The sequence below is a fragment of the Phocoena phocoena genome, chromosome 5, assembly GCF_963924675.1.
Source record: "Phocoena phocoena chromosome 5, mPhoPho1.1, whole genome shotgun sequence".
NCBI classification, from domain to species: domain Eukaryota; kingdom Metazoa; phylum Chordata; class Mammalia; order Artiodactyla; family Phocoenidae; genus Phocoena; species Phocoena phocoena.
Genome location: NC_089223.1, coordinates 121164670 through 121180363, shown reverse-complemented (window position 1 = coordinate 121180363; position 15694 = coordinate 121164670). Strand labels below are relative to the sequence as shown.

The following is a 15694-nucleotide window of genomic DNA, read 5'->3' as shown; positions in this document are numbered from 1 at the left end:
ACCTTCTGAGACTGAACCAGGAAGAAACAGAAAACATGAACAGACCAATCACAAGCACTGAAATTGAAACAGTGATTAAAAATCTTCCAACAAACAAAAGCCCAGGACCAGATGGCTTCATGGGCGAATTCTATCAAACATTTAGAGAACAGCTATCACCTATCTTTCTCAAGCTCTTCCAAAATATAGCAGAGGGAGGAACACTCCCAAACTCATTCTACCACCATCACACTGATACCAAAATCAGACAAAGATGTCACAAAGCAAGAAAACTACAGGCTAACATCACTGATGAACATACATGCAAAAATCCTCAACAAAATACTAGCAAACAGAATCTAAGAGCACATTAAAAGGATCACACAACATGATCAAGTGGGGTTTATCCCAGGAATGCAAGGATTCTTCAATATACGCAAATCAATCAACGTGATACACCATATTAACAAACTGAAGGAGAAAAACCATATGATTATCTCAATGGATGCAGAGAAAGCTTTCGACAAAATTCAACACCAATTTATGATTAAAAACCCTCCGGAGAATAGGCATAGAGGGAACTTTCCTCAACAGAATAAAGGCCATATATGACAAACTCACAGCCAACATTGTCCTCAATGGTGAAAAACTGAAAGCATTTCCACTAAGATCAGGAACAAGACAAGTTGCCCACTCTCACCACTATTATTCAACATAGTTTTGGAAGTTTTAGCCACAGCAATCAGAGAAGAAAAAGAAATAAAAGGAATCCAAATTGGAAAAGAAGTAGTAAAGCTGTCACTTTTTGCAGATGACGTGATACTATACAAAGAGAATCCTAAAGATGCTACCAGAAAACTACTAGAGCTAATCAATTAATCTGGTAAAGTAGCAGGACACAAAATTAATGCAGAGAAATCTCTTGCATTCCTATACACTAATGATGAAAAATCTGAAAGTGAAATTAAGAAAACACTCCCATTTACCATTGCAACAAAAAGAATAAAATATCTAGGAATAAACCTACCTAAGGAGGCAAAAGACCTGTATGCAGAAAATTATAAGACACTGATGAAAGAAATTAAAGATGATACAAATAGATGGGGAGATATACCATGTTCTTGGATTGGAAGAATCAACATTGTGAAAATGACTCTACTACCCAAAGCAATCTACAGATTCAATGCAATCCCTATCAAACTACCACTGGTATTTTTCACAGAACTGGAACAAAAAATTTCACAATTTGTATTGAAACACAAAAGACTCCGAACAGCCAAAGCAATCTTAAGAAAGAAAAACGGAGCTGGAGGAATCAGGCTCCCTGGTTTCAGACTATACTACAAAACTACAGCAATCAAGACAATATGGTACTGGCACAAAAACAGAAACACAGATCAATGGAACAGGATAGAAAGCCCAGAGATAAATCCATGCACATATGGTCACCTTATCTTTGATAAAGGAGGCAAGAATATACAGCAGAGAAAAGACAGCCTCTTCAATAAGTGGTGTTGGGAAAAGTGGACAGCTACATGTAAAATAATGAAATTAGAACACTCCCTAACACCATACACAAAAATAAACTCAAAAGGGATTAAAGACCTAAATGTAAGGCCAGACAACATAAAACTCTTAGAGGAAAACATAGGCAGAACACTCTATGACATAAATCACAGCAAGATCCTTTTTGACCCCCCTCCTAGAGAAATGGAAATAAAAACGAAAATAAACAAATGGGACTAATGACACTTCAAAGCCTTTGCACAGCAAAGGAAACCATAAACAAGACGAAAAGACAACCCTCAGAATGGGAGAAAATATTTGCAAATGAAGCAACTGACAAAGGATTAATCTCCAAAACATACAAGCAACTCAGGCAGCTCAATTTCAAAAAAACAAACAACCCAATCCAAAAATGGGCAGAAGACCTAAATAGACATTTCTCCAAAGAAGATATATAGATTGCCAACGAACACATGAAAGAATGCTCAACACCATTAATCATTAGAGAAATGCAAATCAAAACTACAATGAGATATCATCTCACATTGGTTAGAATGGCCATCATGAAAAAATCTACAAACAATAAATGCTGGAGAGAGTGTGAAGAAAAGGGAACCCTCTTGCACTGATGGTGGGAATGTAAACTGATACAGCCACTATGGAGAACAGTATGGAGGTTCCTTAAAAAACTAAAAATAGAACTACCAACCAACCCAGCAATCCCACTACTGGGCATATACAATGAGAAAACCATAATTCAAAAAGAGTCACGTACCAAAATGTTCATTGCAGCTCTATCTACAATAGCCAGGACATGGAAGCAACCTACGTGTCCATCAACAGATGAATGGATAAAGAAGATGTGGCACATATAAACAATGGAATATGACTCAGGCATAAAAAGGAACGAAACTGAGTTATTTGTAGTGAGGTGGATGGACTGTCATACAGAGTGAAGTCATACAGGCTGTCATACAGAGTGAAGTAAGTCAGAAAGAGAAAAACAAATACCGTACGCTAACACATGTATATGGAATCTAAAGAAAAAAATAAAGAAAGAAAATGGTCAGAAGAACCTAGGGGCAAGATGGGAATAAAGATGCAGACCTACTAGAGAATGGACTTGAGGATACGAGGAGGGAGAAGGGTAAGGTAGGACAAAGTGAGAGAGTGGCAGGGACATATATACACTACCAAACATAAGGTAGATAGCTAGTGGGAAGCAGCTGCATAGCACAGGGAGATCAGCTCGGTGCTTTGTGACCACCTGGAGGGGTGGGATAGGGAGGGTGGGAGGGAGGGAGATGCAAGAGGTAAGAGATATGGGGACATATGTATATGTATTACTGATTCACTTTGTTATAAAGCAGAAACTAACACACCATTGTAAAGCAATTATATTCCAATAAAGATGTTAAAATAAACAAACAAACAAACAAAAAACAAAAACAAAAAGCCCCCAAATAAGAATCTTCTACTTCTAGTCCAGTGTTCTCTCCACTATATTATGCTGCTTCTCTGAAGACTACATTTTGAGAAAAAGATAAGCCAGGTAAAAACAATTTAAATATAATAGAGGCCAGGTAAAATGCAATTTAATTTAGTCAATGTAGTATATTTCCTGTTTTAAGATTACTTAATACACAGTTATTTAAAACAGCTGGCATCAAGCAATCTTTTCTTTGCTAATGACCCCAAAGCACTGCTTTCTTCCCACCAAGGTATTTTAAGGGGAACTATCTTACCTCTGCTCCTGAATATGTATCTGTTTGGAGGATGAGTTCATTCAGATCAACATCATTACTGATTGGCATAGAGTGAAACTGCAAGTTAAATATTTCCCTTCTTGTTTCTGCATCTGGTAAAGGCACGTAGATGATTCTATCAATTCTTCCAGGCCGCATCAAGGCCTAGAAAGAAGAAGGGGTAACAAAGGTTAACCAAGCTCAGAATTGATATTCCATATGAAGGAACCCAAGGAAAGAGGATGCCCAGAATCTCATGAATATCTCACTATTATCATAATTAGTAAATAAAACAAGTACTAGAGATTCTAAAGTCTATTTCAAAGATTCAAACAAACGAACAATGTCAGAGTACTTTTGAAAATAGAGAAACAGGATTTCTGAAAGGCTTTTTGCTCCTCGGCAACTGTCAGGTCAGTAAAAGACGACTATTGTCTTTTAAGGAAATGTGTATATGACTTGCATTCATCATATCAAAAGGTTTTTTTTGGTAACTTCCTGCAATAACTCTTCAAATATGGGTTAAGCTGTTTTCAGAGAGCCCACAAAATAACATAGCTCAGATCAAAGAATACTTCTAGAGCTGATGGCAGTCAAATGCACTTCCCTAATATTTTATCGAAGGTGAATGCCTGAACTATCTTAGAGCTAATGAAGTCATCTATTCAGAAAAAACTATTGAGCGGTACTATACACCAGGGTTTGTTCTTGGTACTAGGAAACAGCACGAATAAGATAGATAAGTGTAAAATTGACTATAGCGAGAGTTACACATCTGTGAATATACTAATAACCTTTGAATTCTATATTTTAAGTGGATGAATTTTATGGTATGTAAATTATATCTCCATAAAGCTATTAAGAGAGATATGGGTCAAAAGTGTGCACGTATCTGTGTGTGCTTTGAGGGGATGGGACAGCTTTTAGTTGGGGTAGTCAGAGAAAGCCTCTTTGAGGAGGTAACTTATGCAGATATCCAAAGGAGACACCCATACAAAGATCTGGGAAAGAGCATTCAAGGTAAAAGAAACCTCAAGTACAAAGGCACAGATGACTGACATGTTCCAGAGACAGAAAAAACCCACTGTGGTAGAAACAGTGAATAAAGTGAAAAGACGTAGGAAATGAGGTTAGAGAGACAGTCACAGGCAGATTATGAGGTCTTAAACAACATGGTGAAGAGTCTGGGCTGCATTCTATTTGCAATGAGAAGCCACTGGAAGGTTTTAAGTAGGCAGGTGAAATGGTAAGGTTTACAAGCAAAGATCATTCTTGTGGGACAAAAAAAGGTCTAATAAGAGTCCAGTAAGGAAAGAAAAGAGAAGATGGGGTAGAAAAAAATATTTGAAGAAGAGGCTGTAAATTCCCCCAAATTGGTAAACAACCATAAATTCACAAAATCAAGAAGCTCAGTGAATTTCAAACAAAATAAATACAAAGAAAACCATACATGAACACATTATAGTCAAACTGCTGAAAACCAAAGATAAAATCTTAAATGCTGCCAGAGTGAATACAGGGAACAATGATTTGAATCACCAATGACTCTCAATTAAAAAACAATGGAGGGCAGAAACCAGTAGAACAACATCTTTAAAGTGTTGAAAGAATAAAAATGTCACCCCAGAATTCTATTCCCAGTGAAAGTACTCTTCAATAACAAAGGAAAAATAAAGTCATTTTTAGATAAAAGAAAACCAAGGAAATCTGTTTCCAGTAGATCTGCATTACAGAAAATGCTAAAGGAAGTTCTTTAGGTTGAAGGGAAATGACATGAGATGGAAAAATGGAATCTTCAGGAAGAAATCGAAAGGATTAGAAATGATATACCCCCAAAATGTAGACTCCTTCCATCTCCAAAAAAATTACTCTTCTTGCTGGCATAATCAGAAACAGCACTCCTTGAATATTTAGGAGATACTCACTTATAAACAGTGAAAAACAGCACATTTCTATATGTGTACTTATGAATATGAAGTATCCAGAAAGAAGGTGTGATAGAATACAGAAAGTAAGGAAGATAAGAATTAGACATGAACCTCTTTTAATTATAAAAACTAAAACAACAACAACAACAACAAACCTCCAAATCCTGAAAATGTAGCTGGGCCATACATTAAACATTACAGAAAAAACAAACATTGAAACCTCATATGGTTGCTCTGTGGGACTTAGTTCTTAGGGAACTGGTGCAAAAAATGATGATATTCTGTGAGTAATAAACTGTCATCTGTCTCTGACTCAGGAGTCTCAAGTCTTTTGCCAGATTCTATGAAATTGTGGCAGACTAACTTGTTAGCTTTCAAATAGGGTAAAGTCTCGGAACCTTCATATTTCTTAATACATATGTTCCTAATAATGGAGCCTCAACATATATAAAGCAAAAATTGACAGGTTTAAAAAGATAAATATATATAATTCCACAATCATAATAGGAGATTTTAACATTCCTCTCTTAGCATTGATCAGTAAGACAGAGAGGATCTAACAAGACCATCAATCATCTTGACCTAATTGGTATTTATTCATAGGGCGCTATGCCCAACAACTGCAGAACACATATTCTTTTCAAGTACACTTGGTATATTCACCAAGACAGCCCATATGATAAGCCATAAAACAAAACTCAACAAATTCAAAAGGACTGAAATCATACAGAGTAGAACTCTATGAGAAGAGTAAGTTAGACATGAATAAAAATAGGACATAGAGGAAAACTCCAAACACACTGGAAATTAAACAACATACTTCTAAATAAACCATGGGTCAAAGAAGATATCACAAAGGAAATGAGAAAATGTTTCAAGTTGAATGATAATGAAAATCTTACGTATGAAGATTTGTGGAATATAGTTAAAGCAGTGCTTAGAGGCAATTTTATAACTTTAAATGCTTATAGTAGGAAAGAAATCTAAAAGCAATGACCTAAGTTTCAAGAGTAAGTACAGGAAGGAAATAATGAACATGAGAGCAGAAATCAATGAAATGGGAAACAAACAAGAGAGAAAATCAAAGGCAAGTGTAGTTTTCTACAAAGATTTAAAAAATTGATTAAATTCTAGCTAGACTGAACAAGGATAGAGAGAACAAATCATCAACATCAGAAATGAAAGAAGGGTTATCACTACAGATCCTAAAGACAGTAAATGGATAATAATAGAATATTATAAACAACTTTATGATGATAAAAAGAAACAAATTTCTTGAAAAATGCAGGTACAAAATGGACACAGAATGAAACAGAAAATCAGAATAGCCCTACATTTATTTTTAAAAATGAAACTGAACTCATCAAAAAATTGAATCCACTGTAACCAACCTTTCCACTAACACATTATTGACCAGGGGATTTTTGCAGAAACTAACGCCTGTGGCTGTTAATATGTCTCCGGTCAAAAATGTGTTAAGAAAAATCCAAGCCCATATGATTTCCCTTCTGAAATTTACCAAAGAAGAAATAACATCAAAATTATACAGTCACTTTAGAATACAGAGACAGGAACATGTCTCAACTTGTTTTATAAAGCCAGCATAATACTAACTCCAAAACCTGACAAAGATACTACAAAAATTGAAAATTACAGATTAATGACACCTTCATAAATATAGACCTAAAAATCCTTTAAAAACATTGGCAAATAGAATCTAACAATATATAAAATGGATAAATCATCATAACCAAATAAGAATTATCCCTGGAATGCAAAGTTAGTTTAACACTCAAAATCCAATGAATATAATTCACCACAGTAAACAGAATAAAGGAGAAAAACAATATGATCATTTAATATGTGCAGAAAAAACAAATGACAAAGTTTAAGATCTACTCAAAATAAGAAAACTCTCAGCAAACTAGGAACAGAAGGGAACTTCTTCAATATAATAAATGGTATTACAAAAACCTACAGGTAGGGCTTCCCTTGTGGCACAGCAGTTGAGAATCCACCTGCCAATGCAGGGGACATGGGTTCGATCCCTGGTCCGGGAAGATCCCACATGTCACGGAACAACTAAGCCTGTGAGCCACAACTACTGAGCCTGCGTGCTGCAACTACTGAAGTCTGTGTGCCTAGAGCCTGTGCTCCACAACAAGAGAAGCCATCGCAGTGAGAAGCCCGTGTACTTCAATGAAGAGTAGCCCTGCTCGCCGCAACTAGAGAAAGCCTGCACACAGCAACGAAGACCCAATACAGCCAAAAATAAATAAATAAAAGTAAAATAAAATAAAAAAACCTTCAGGTAACATCATAATTGTCAAAATATTTAATGTTTTATACCTAAGATCAAGAACAAGGTAAAAAACACCACTTTCACCAAACATTATAATAGAGATACTAGCCTTTGCAATAAGGTGAAACCAGAGTAGGGAGAGTATGGGGGGAAGAAAGTATAGAACTTGGAAGAGTAAAAAGTAAAACTATCCTGGGGCTTCCCTGGTGGCGCAGTGGTTGGGAGTCCGCCTGCCGATGCAGGGGACACGGGTTCGTGCCCCGGTCTGGGAAGATCCCGCATGCCGCGGAGCGGCTGGGCCCGTGAGCCATGGCCGCTGAGCCTGCGCGTCCGGAGCCTGTCCTCCGCAACGGGAGAGGCCACGACAGTGAGAGGCCCGCGTAACGCATAAAAAAAAAAAAAAAAAAAAAAAAAAAAAAAAAAAAAAGTAAAACTATCCTCATTTGTAGATAACATGAGAGTTTATATAAAACTCCTACAGAATCTACAAAACAACTAATAGCAAGATTACAGGATACAAGTTTAATATTAGAAAAAATGTATTAAGCAGCAAACTAACTAGAAAATGAAGTTTAAAAAATCCAATTTATGGAAATATATAAAAAATATAAAAGACAGGAATAAAATTAACAAAAGAATGCTTCACTGAAAACTACAGAGCACTGTTGAGAGAAATTAAACAAGACCTATTTAAACAGAGAGATATACCATGTTCATCGGAAGACTCAGAATTATGAAGATATTCTTTCTTTCCAAATTTATCTATAGACTCAATGCAATTCCAATCAAAATTACACAAAGACTTTTTAAAAAAGTGACAAACTGATTATAAAATTTATATGGAAATACAAATGACTGAGAATAGTGAAAGCAACCTAAAAAAAGAACAAAGTTGAAGGACTTACCTGACTTCAAAACTTACAACACTAATAGAGAAACAAGATAATGTGATAAGGTCTAGAAGACAGAAATAAAAGATTAATAGAACAGAATAAGGAATTCATATTGATTTTTATTATTAATGCATTCAATGAGGAAAGGAAAGTATTTTAAGAAATGATGCTCAACAACTAGATATTCATATTTTTAAAATGAACATTGACCCCTACCTCACCCTATATACTCAAAAATTAACTTGAGATGGATCATAAAACTCAGTGTAAGAGCTAAAACTACAAACTTCTAGAAGTATAAATGAAAAAAATTGATAAACTGGTCTTTATAAAAATAAACGCTTCTTCTAAAGATACCTTTAAGAAGATAAAAAGGCAAGCCACCTTGCCTTTGACTGGGATAAAATATTCACAATAGTTATATCTGACAAAAAACTTGTATCCAAATATAAAAAGAACCCTTAAAATTCAGTGATAAGAAAATAAACAACCCAATAGAAAGTGGGCAAAAAATCTGAACAGATTCAGATACAAGAAGCTATAGGGTTGGCAAGTAAATGTTGAGTAAAAAGCTGCTCAGGGGCTTCCCTGGTGGTGCAGTGGTTAAGAATCTGCCTGCCAATGTAGGGGACATGGGTTCGAGCCCTGGTCTGGGAAGATCCCACTTGCCGCGGAGCAACTAAGCCCGTGAGGCACAACTACTGAGCCTGCAGGTCTAGAGCCTGTGCTCTGTAACAAGAGAAGCCACTACAATGAGAAGACCGCGCACCGCGATGAAGAGTAGCCCCCTCTCGCCACAACTAGAGAAAGCCCGCACACAGAAACGAAAACCCAACACAGCCAAAAATAAATAAATAAATAAATAAATAAATAAATAAATAAATAAAAAAGCTGCTCAGAATCATTGGTCATCAGATCAATGCAAATTTAAGCCACAATGAGTTATCATTTCCTTCTCATAACAATGACTAAAACTAAAGACACTGACAACACCAAAGACTGAATAAGGATATGGAGAAACTAGAACTTTTACACTCTTAATGGGAACATAAAACAGTACAACTACTTTGGAAAACTGGCAGTTTCTTAGAAAGTTCCCCAGCATAACAACCCAGCTACTCTACTACTAGGTATTTATCCGAGAGGAACAAAAATGTATAGACATGCAGATCTGTACATAGATGTTCATAACAGCTTTATTCAGAACAGCCCCAAGCTGTAAATAATCCAAATGTCTACCATTTCATGAATGAACAAAATATGTATTTATATATAATAGAATACCACTCGGCAATAAAAAAGAAAAACTACTGATACACTCAATAACATGCACAAGTCTCAAAATCATTGTGCTGAGTTAAAGAAACCAGACATTGAAAAATACATACTATAAATTCCACTTATATAAGATACTTAAAAATTCAATGTAATCTATACAAAAAGCAGACAAGTGGTTGTTTGGAGCCTAGGGTAGAGGGAAAGATGGATTGCCAAGGAGCAAAAGGAACCTTTTAGGTTGACTGAAATGTTCTATTACATCTGGATTGCAGAGGTCGCTTCACAGGTTCACATATAGTATATATGTAAATTAGCTGAATTGTACACTTTAAGTTGATGCAGTTTATTGTGTGTAAATTATAACTAAATAAAGTTGATTAAACTTGCATTTGTTAGGTTCTCAGTATTATACATCAGTAAACTTAAGGGCATTAGAGATGTTTTCAGATCTTCTCTATCTAAAAAGATTATCTTCTTGGACTCTCTCTCCCTCTTTTTCTTTAATTACCTTATATTTATGTTTAGAGTTCCAAACAGAACGTTAAAACTCATGGAGTCCATACCATATATCTTATACAGGTGTCCCATAAAATGCTTGGGTAAATGTTAGCAGATATAATGAAAAAAAGGATTTTCTTGTTAAAATAAGTTAGGGAAACACTGGGTAGAAACAAAATTAAACAGGTTTCTATATGCAGGAATTTTTGGAGCCGATACTAATGGGTATGAAAAATCTCCAAGAGAGAGCTGCAGTAGCAGATAGAAATTCTATCCCACATTCTAATCACAGAACATCTCAAAAGCTAACATTACATTTCTACTTTGAAAAATGCTGCTGTATACTTTTTGCACATAGCACAATACCTAGAACATGCTGAGCGTTTATCAAATATCTATTAATTCTTAAATCATGTACAAATTAGCCAGCAAAAAGCCAATTAACAAATGCATAGTAAATACAGTGCCTTTGTTTAAAAATGAATGCTTCAATTATTTTCAGATTATTCCCCACACCTAACATTAGTTCATTAGGTAGAAATGATGCAAGATCATCTTCCTCGAAATGTACTTTATCATAGAATTCAAAACTGCATTTCAATCATGGGGATCACTTCTTCCCTACCTAAAACAAATAAATACAGGATTTAGGAAATTAGGATGATACCAGTAAACATATTTTTTCAAATTATTAAAAATATTATCTAAGATGAATAACATTAATATTTATATAGCTCTTAAGAATCTATAAAGCAATTTTCACATAGTGTATTTCATTTAATATGACTCTACATTCTGTGAATTAGATATACCCCCGTTAATAAAAAGAAGATGAGGCCCAGGATCATGCAATAAATGACAGAAATTGAACTGAAATCAGGAGGTCTCTGAATATTGAATCATACCTTTTTTACTTTACTATCTTGCCAGTACAATATGATACTCAGTATCAATGGACAAAGAAAAAAAAATTCTTGTTCTGAAATATGATACAGGTAACACAATAAATTTAAATATTTCTTTCATCAAAAAAATTATTACACAGCTACTCTGTGCCAGGCTCTGTTTTAGCTGCTGGGGATACAGCTGCGAATGGCTTGATTAGTTTTTTAAAGTTGAGGTTATCCTTTTCACCTTTCTGGGAAAACTAGTCATTCTAGGCTATTTTAAAATTTCCTTTCTAATAGCTGCAAGAACAACACAGCAAAGGATATAGAGCGCACACATCATCTAAGTCACTGGAACAACACTCAGCATGCATCTGTGCCCCCCTCCCCGGCCCCCCCAAGTTGTAGCTGTCCGTGGGCAATGCAGGTTGAGGACACTTGAACGATTATAACCTTATCTGGGCCATCAGCCAGCTAGGCTTTTTCTGGCTTGATCTTGTCAGTGAAAGTTAGCTTAAAAAAAGGTAGGAAAGAGCTTTCCTTCCTGTAAAATCTTGAATGAGTTAACACCCTTCCTAGAATTTCTTTAAAGATACTGTTCTGCAATATTAGGGTGAAAGAATGTATTCTGAATGATGGCATGTTCTGATATTTTAAAATCACCATGTGACAATTCTAATGAAGAAACAAGCCTAGGCTTCCTAATACCCTGAACGCTTCTGGCCGCAAGGTCATAGACACTGCAGTCTTACATTAACTCTATTTTAAAAACTGTCGGGCAAACTGCCTTTTCAAGAGGACTTATTCAAGACCTTGGGAAAGTCTCTATATCTCTCACAGCCTCAGTTTCCTCATGTGTGAAAATGGTGGTGGTTCTTTAATCAGAGAGGCCTATATACTTCTGACAAGAATTTCCCTCAAAATATACAAAATGAGAAAACATCCCCACACAATTCTGCAAATAATTCCATTGAGTTCAAGTGAAATCTGCTTGTGCACCTCACAGTAAGAATTACTGTATTAGGTGACCTTTTAAATGGGCCTTCTAGACCCAATTCCATATATTATCTTACTCAAGGCAATGCCTGATTACATTATATGATCTTTACTGAAAATGTGTTATTACAATTTTAGTAGTTACACTACTTAAACTAATATTACTACCTTTTCTTCGTCTGACCTTTACAAAATGAACTCAGTTCATTTTGTAAAGGTCACAGTTAAAGGGCTACCTTTACCACAGTTAAAGGGCTACCTTTTCTTTTTTTATAAATTCTGAAGTTCAACATTTGTAATTTTATATTCTATCCATGTCCTAATCTAATTAGCAGAGAAATACTTGTTCATACCAAAGCATTAAAACAGACACTTTGAAAAATCAGGTTCCATTGGCTCTCATTCATTTAAAATGATCAACAAGGCTTTTAGAAGGATTATGGGAAATGATGTATGTAGATCATCTAGCCCTGTGTCTGGCATAGGTTGGTGTTCAGAAAACATAATTTTCCTACCCCCTTTAAAAGAAATAAATAAAATGATCAACAGGGTGTGTATGTGAGTGCAGGGAATGTCTTTCTTCTATAAAGAAAAGCAGCACTAAGCCTTTACATTTTACTCTAATGAAAACATATCAATATATCATGATTCATGGAGAAAACAGTTCCAGAAACTAGGGAGAGAGGTGGATCCTTGGTAACAGCTCTGATTTATTTCAAAGAAACCCTGGACTTTAGGTATCTCTCTCACTCTAAATTCAACTGATTAATAGGTGTGGTTAATTCTACCTCTTAAATCTCTCTTGAAACTGTTACTTCTACTCTATCTTCTTTATTATATATTTGTTTGTTTCCTGTCTGTCTTTCCCAATAGATTGTAGGCAGTGTGTAATGGCAGGTATCATACTTTTTTATTCAACAATGTAAACTCAGCAATAGCACATTCAAGGCACTCAATACATTTTTACTCAATGAAGTCGTGCCAACATAATCTCTTGTCTAGAATACCATAACTACCCTGCTAGTTGTTTTTCCTGCCTGCAGTCTTACTCTTTCCCTCTTCTCCCTATCTACATCACTGCTAAACTGATCACTGTAACTGCAAATACTGTAACTTCCTATTTTCTAACCATTTAAGGGCACCTCAAGGGAAAAAGTCAAATTCAAGTATAATATTTCAAGCTTCTGTAATTTTGGTGTAACTCTCCCAACTTATCTGCAGCCACTTTTCCTTTTTCACCCTGTGGCTCTAAGAACTCTAAACACTCACAGTTAGCCAAACTCCATGCTGCTTTCTGCATCCTTGCTCTCACACATAATCCTCTCTCTGCTCTGAATGCTTTTATCTCATAGCCTATCAGGTAAGCTTCGCCTCTTGTTCAAGTTTCAGCTTAAAAGTCTTCTCTTTAATACAACGTTCTATATCTCTTCTGAGTACTATATAACTTGTAATTTGGCATACAGGCTAAAAGTGAGGGCAAAATTGAAAAATTTAAAGAAGACACAAATAAATGGAAAGACATCTATGTTCAAAGATTGGAAGATTTGATTTTGTTAAGATGTCAAAACTATACAAATCAATCCACAGATTCAAATGTGAGAATAGTATTTTTTTGTAGAGTTAGAAGACTAAAATTCATAACGAATTTCAAGGGACCCCGAATGGCCAAAACAATCTTGTTATAGAAGAACACAAGTTGGAGGACTCACACATCCAAATTTCAAAACTTCCTAAAAACCTACATCAATCAAGACACTGTGTTACTTATCCAAGGAGAGTTACATAAACCTATCGAGCAGAATGGAGAGCCCCTTATAAAGCCCTCACTAATGTGGTCATATGATTTTTGAAAAGGATACACAGACCAGTCATTGAAGAAAGGACTGTCTTTTCAGCAAATCTTATTGAGGAAACTGGATATCCACATGGAAAATAATGAAGGTGGATCCTTACCTTACATTTTATTAAAAAAATGATTAAGTTGGATCAAAGACCTAATCATAAGAGCTAAAACAGTTAAACTATTAAAAAATACAGGAAAGCCTTCATAACCTTGGATTTAGAAATAGTTTCTTTGATATGACACCAAATGTACAGGCAACAAAAGAAAAACAGATAAACTGAAATACGTAAATATTTTTTTAAGGTGCACCAAAGACACCATCGAATCATATATGGGATAAGGGGTTAATATCCAAATATATAAATGACTCCTACATCTCAACAATGAAACAATCAGATTTTTTAAATGCCCAAAAGACATGAATTTTCCAAAGATGTATCGGTGGCTAATAATTGCATGAAAATATTCTCAACATTACTAATCACTAAGGAGTTTCAAGTCACAACCACAATGAGATACCATGTACATCCATTATCATTAAACAAAATCACAGGAAATCACAAGTGTTAGGATATACAGAAAATCCTTGTGCACTGTTGGTTTGAATGTATGGTAAAATGGGCAGCCATTACGGAAACGATGTGGTGGTCGTGAAAAAATTTTTAATGGACTTTTACACCTTTTGATTCAGCAATTCCACTTTGGAGTATATACCCAAAATAATTAAAAACAGGGACTCTAATAGATATTTGTACACCCATGTTCACAGTATCATTATTCACAATATACAAAAGGTGGAAGCAAACCAAGTGGGGGAATGGAAAATTACTGTTTAATGTGTATGGAGGTTTATTTAGGGGAAATGGAAAAAGATCTGTGGATGAAAAATATCTGAAGATGGATGGTGGTAGTAGTAGAGCAATGTGAATATATTTTAGGCCACCTAACTGTGCGCTTTAAAATGACTAAATTGGTAAATTTTATGTTATTAATATTTTACCAAGATAAATTTTATAAATGTCAAAAAAAAAAAAAAGTGAGGGCAAAAGAATCAGCCTAACTGGGTTAAAATTCTAGCTCCATCATGTATTAGCTGTGTGTTTAGATAAATCATTTAAACCCCTTGGTATCTTAAAATGATTAACAGTACTAGTTACTCAGAGGATGACCCTATGAATTGAATGACATAATCTATATAAAGGGCTCAGGACAGTGCTTGGCACATGGCATGCATGCTTCAATTTAGATGCTATTATCACTGTTACTGTTCCTGTATAATTATTCCAGTATTTGACTGTGCTCCTTGAATATAGGGAACGCCAGTTATCTTTGGATCCTAATACCTGGCACATGGTAGACATTAATGTTCTTTAAATGAATGAACGAATAAATGTTCTAAAACCACGAGGTTAGAATAATGGTAGACAAGTCAGGTTAAAATACAGATTCTTGATTTATATTTATATTTCAATGTTTAAACAGGATTACTATTTAACAAGTCTCTACTTGCCTCTTCCTGCTTCTTATCATAGTCTCTGAAATGCTCAATTCATAGCCCTTTCGTAATACAGAAGGGAGAAGTTATAGACATAGGCTTGCTCTCTTCAATAGGAATCTGATAAAGGGATCATTAAGAGAGGAGGCCCTAGACCATGCTTGTATTTATTAAATCTTTTCATGTTGCGGATACACATTATTCAGCCTAGAGAACATAGCTGACTTCTGGAAATGTTTCTTTAAATGTGGGATCCTAGCTCTGTGTGTGTGTGTGTGTTTATTTTTTATAAATTTATTTATTTATTTTTGGCTGCGCTGGGTCTTCGTTGCAGTGCGCAGGCT

At 35.2% G+C, this 15694-nt stretch overlaps 1 protein-coding gene across 2 annotated transcripts in view; it reads right to left on the bottom strand.

The window, feature by feature from the left end:
• The window catches only part of AFG2A (AFG2 AAA ATPase homolog A), a 336287-nt gene that overhangs the window by 61518 nt on the left and 259075 nt on the right, over positions 1-15694 (bottom strand). For both annotated transcript variants that reach the window (XM_065877711.1, XM_065877712.1), the window contains one exon: positions 3231-3395. In XM_065877711.1, the coding sequence (XP_065733783.1) occupies positions 3231-3395 (165 nt within the window). The remainder of the gene's footprint in view (positions 1-3230; positions 3396-15694) is intronic.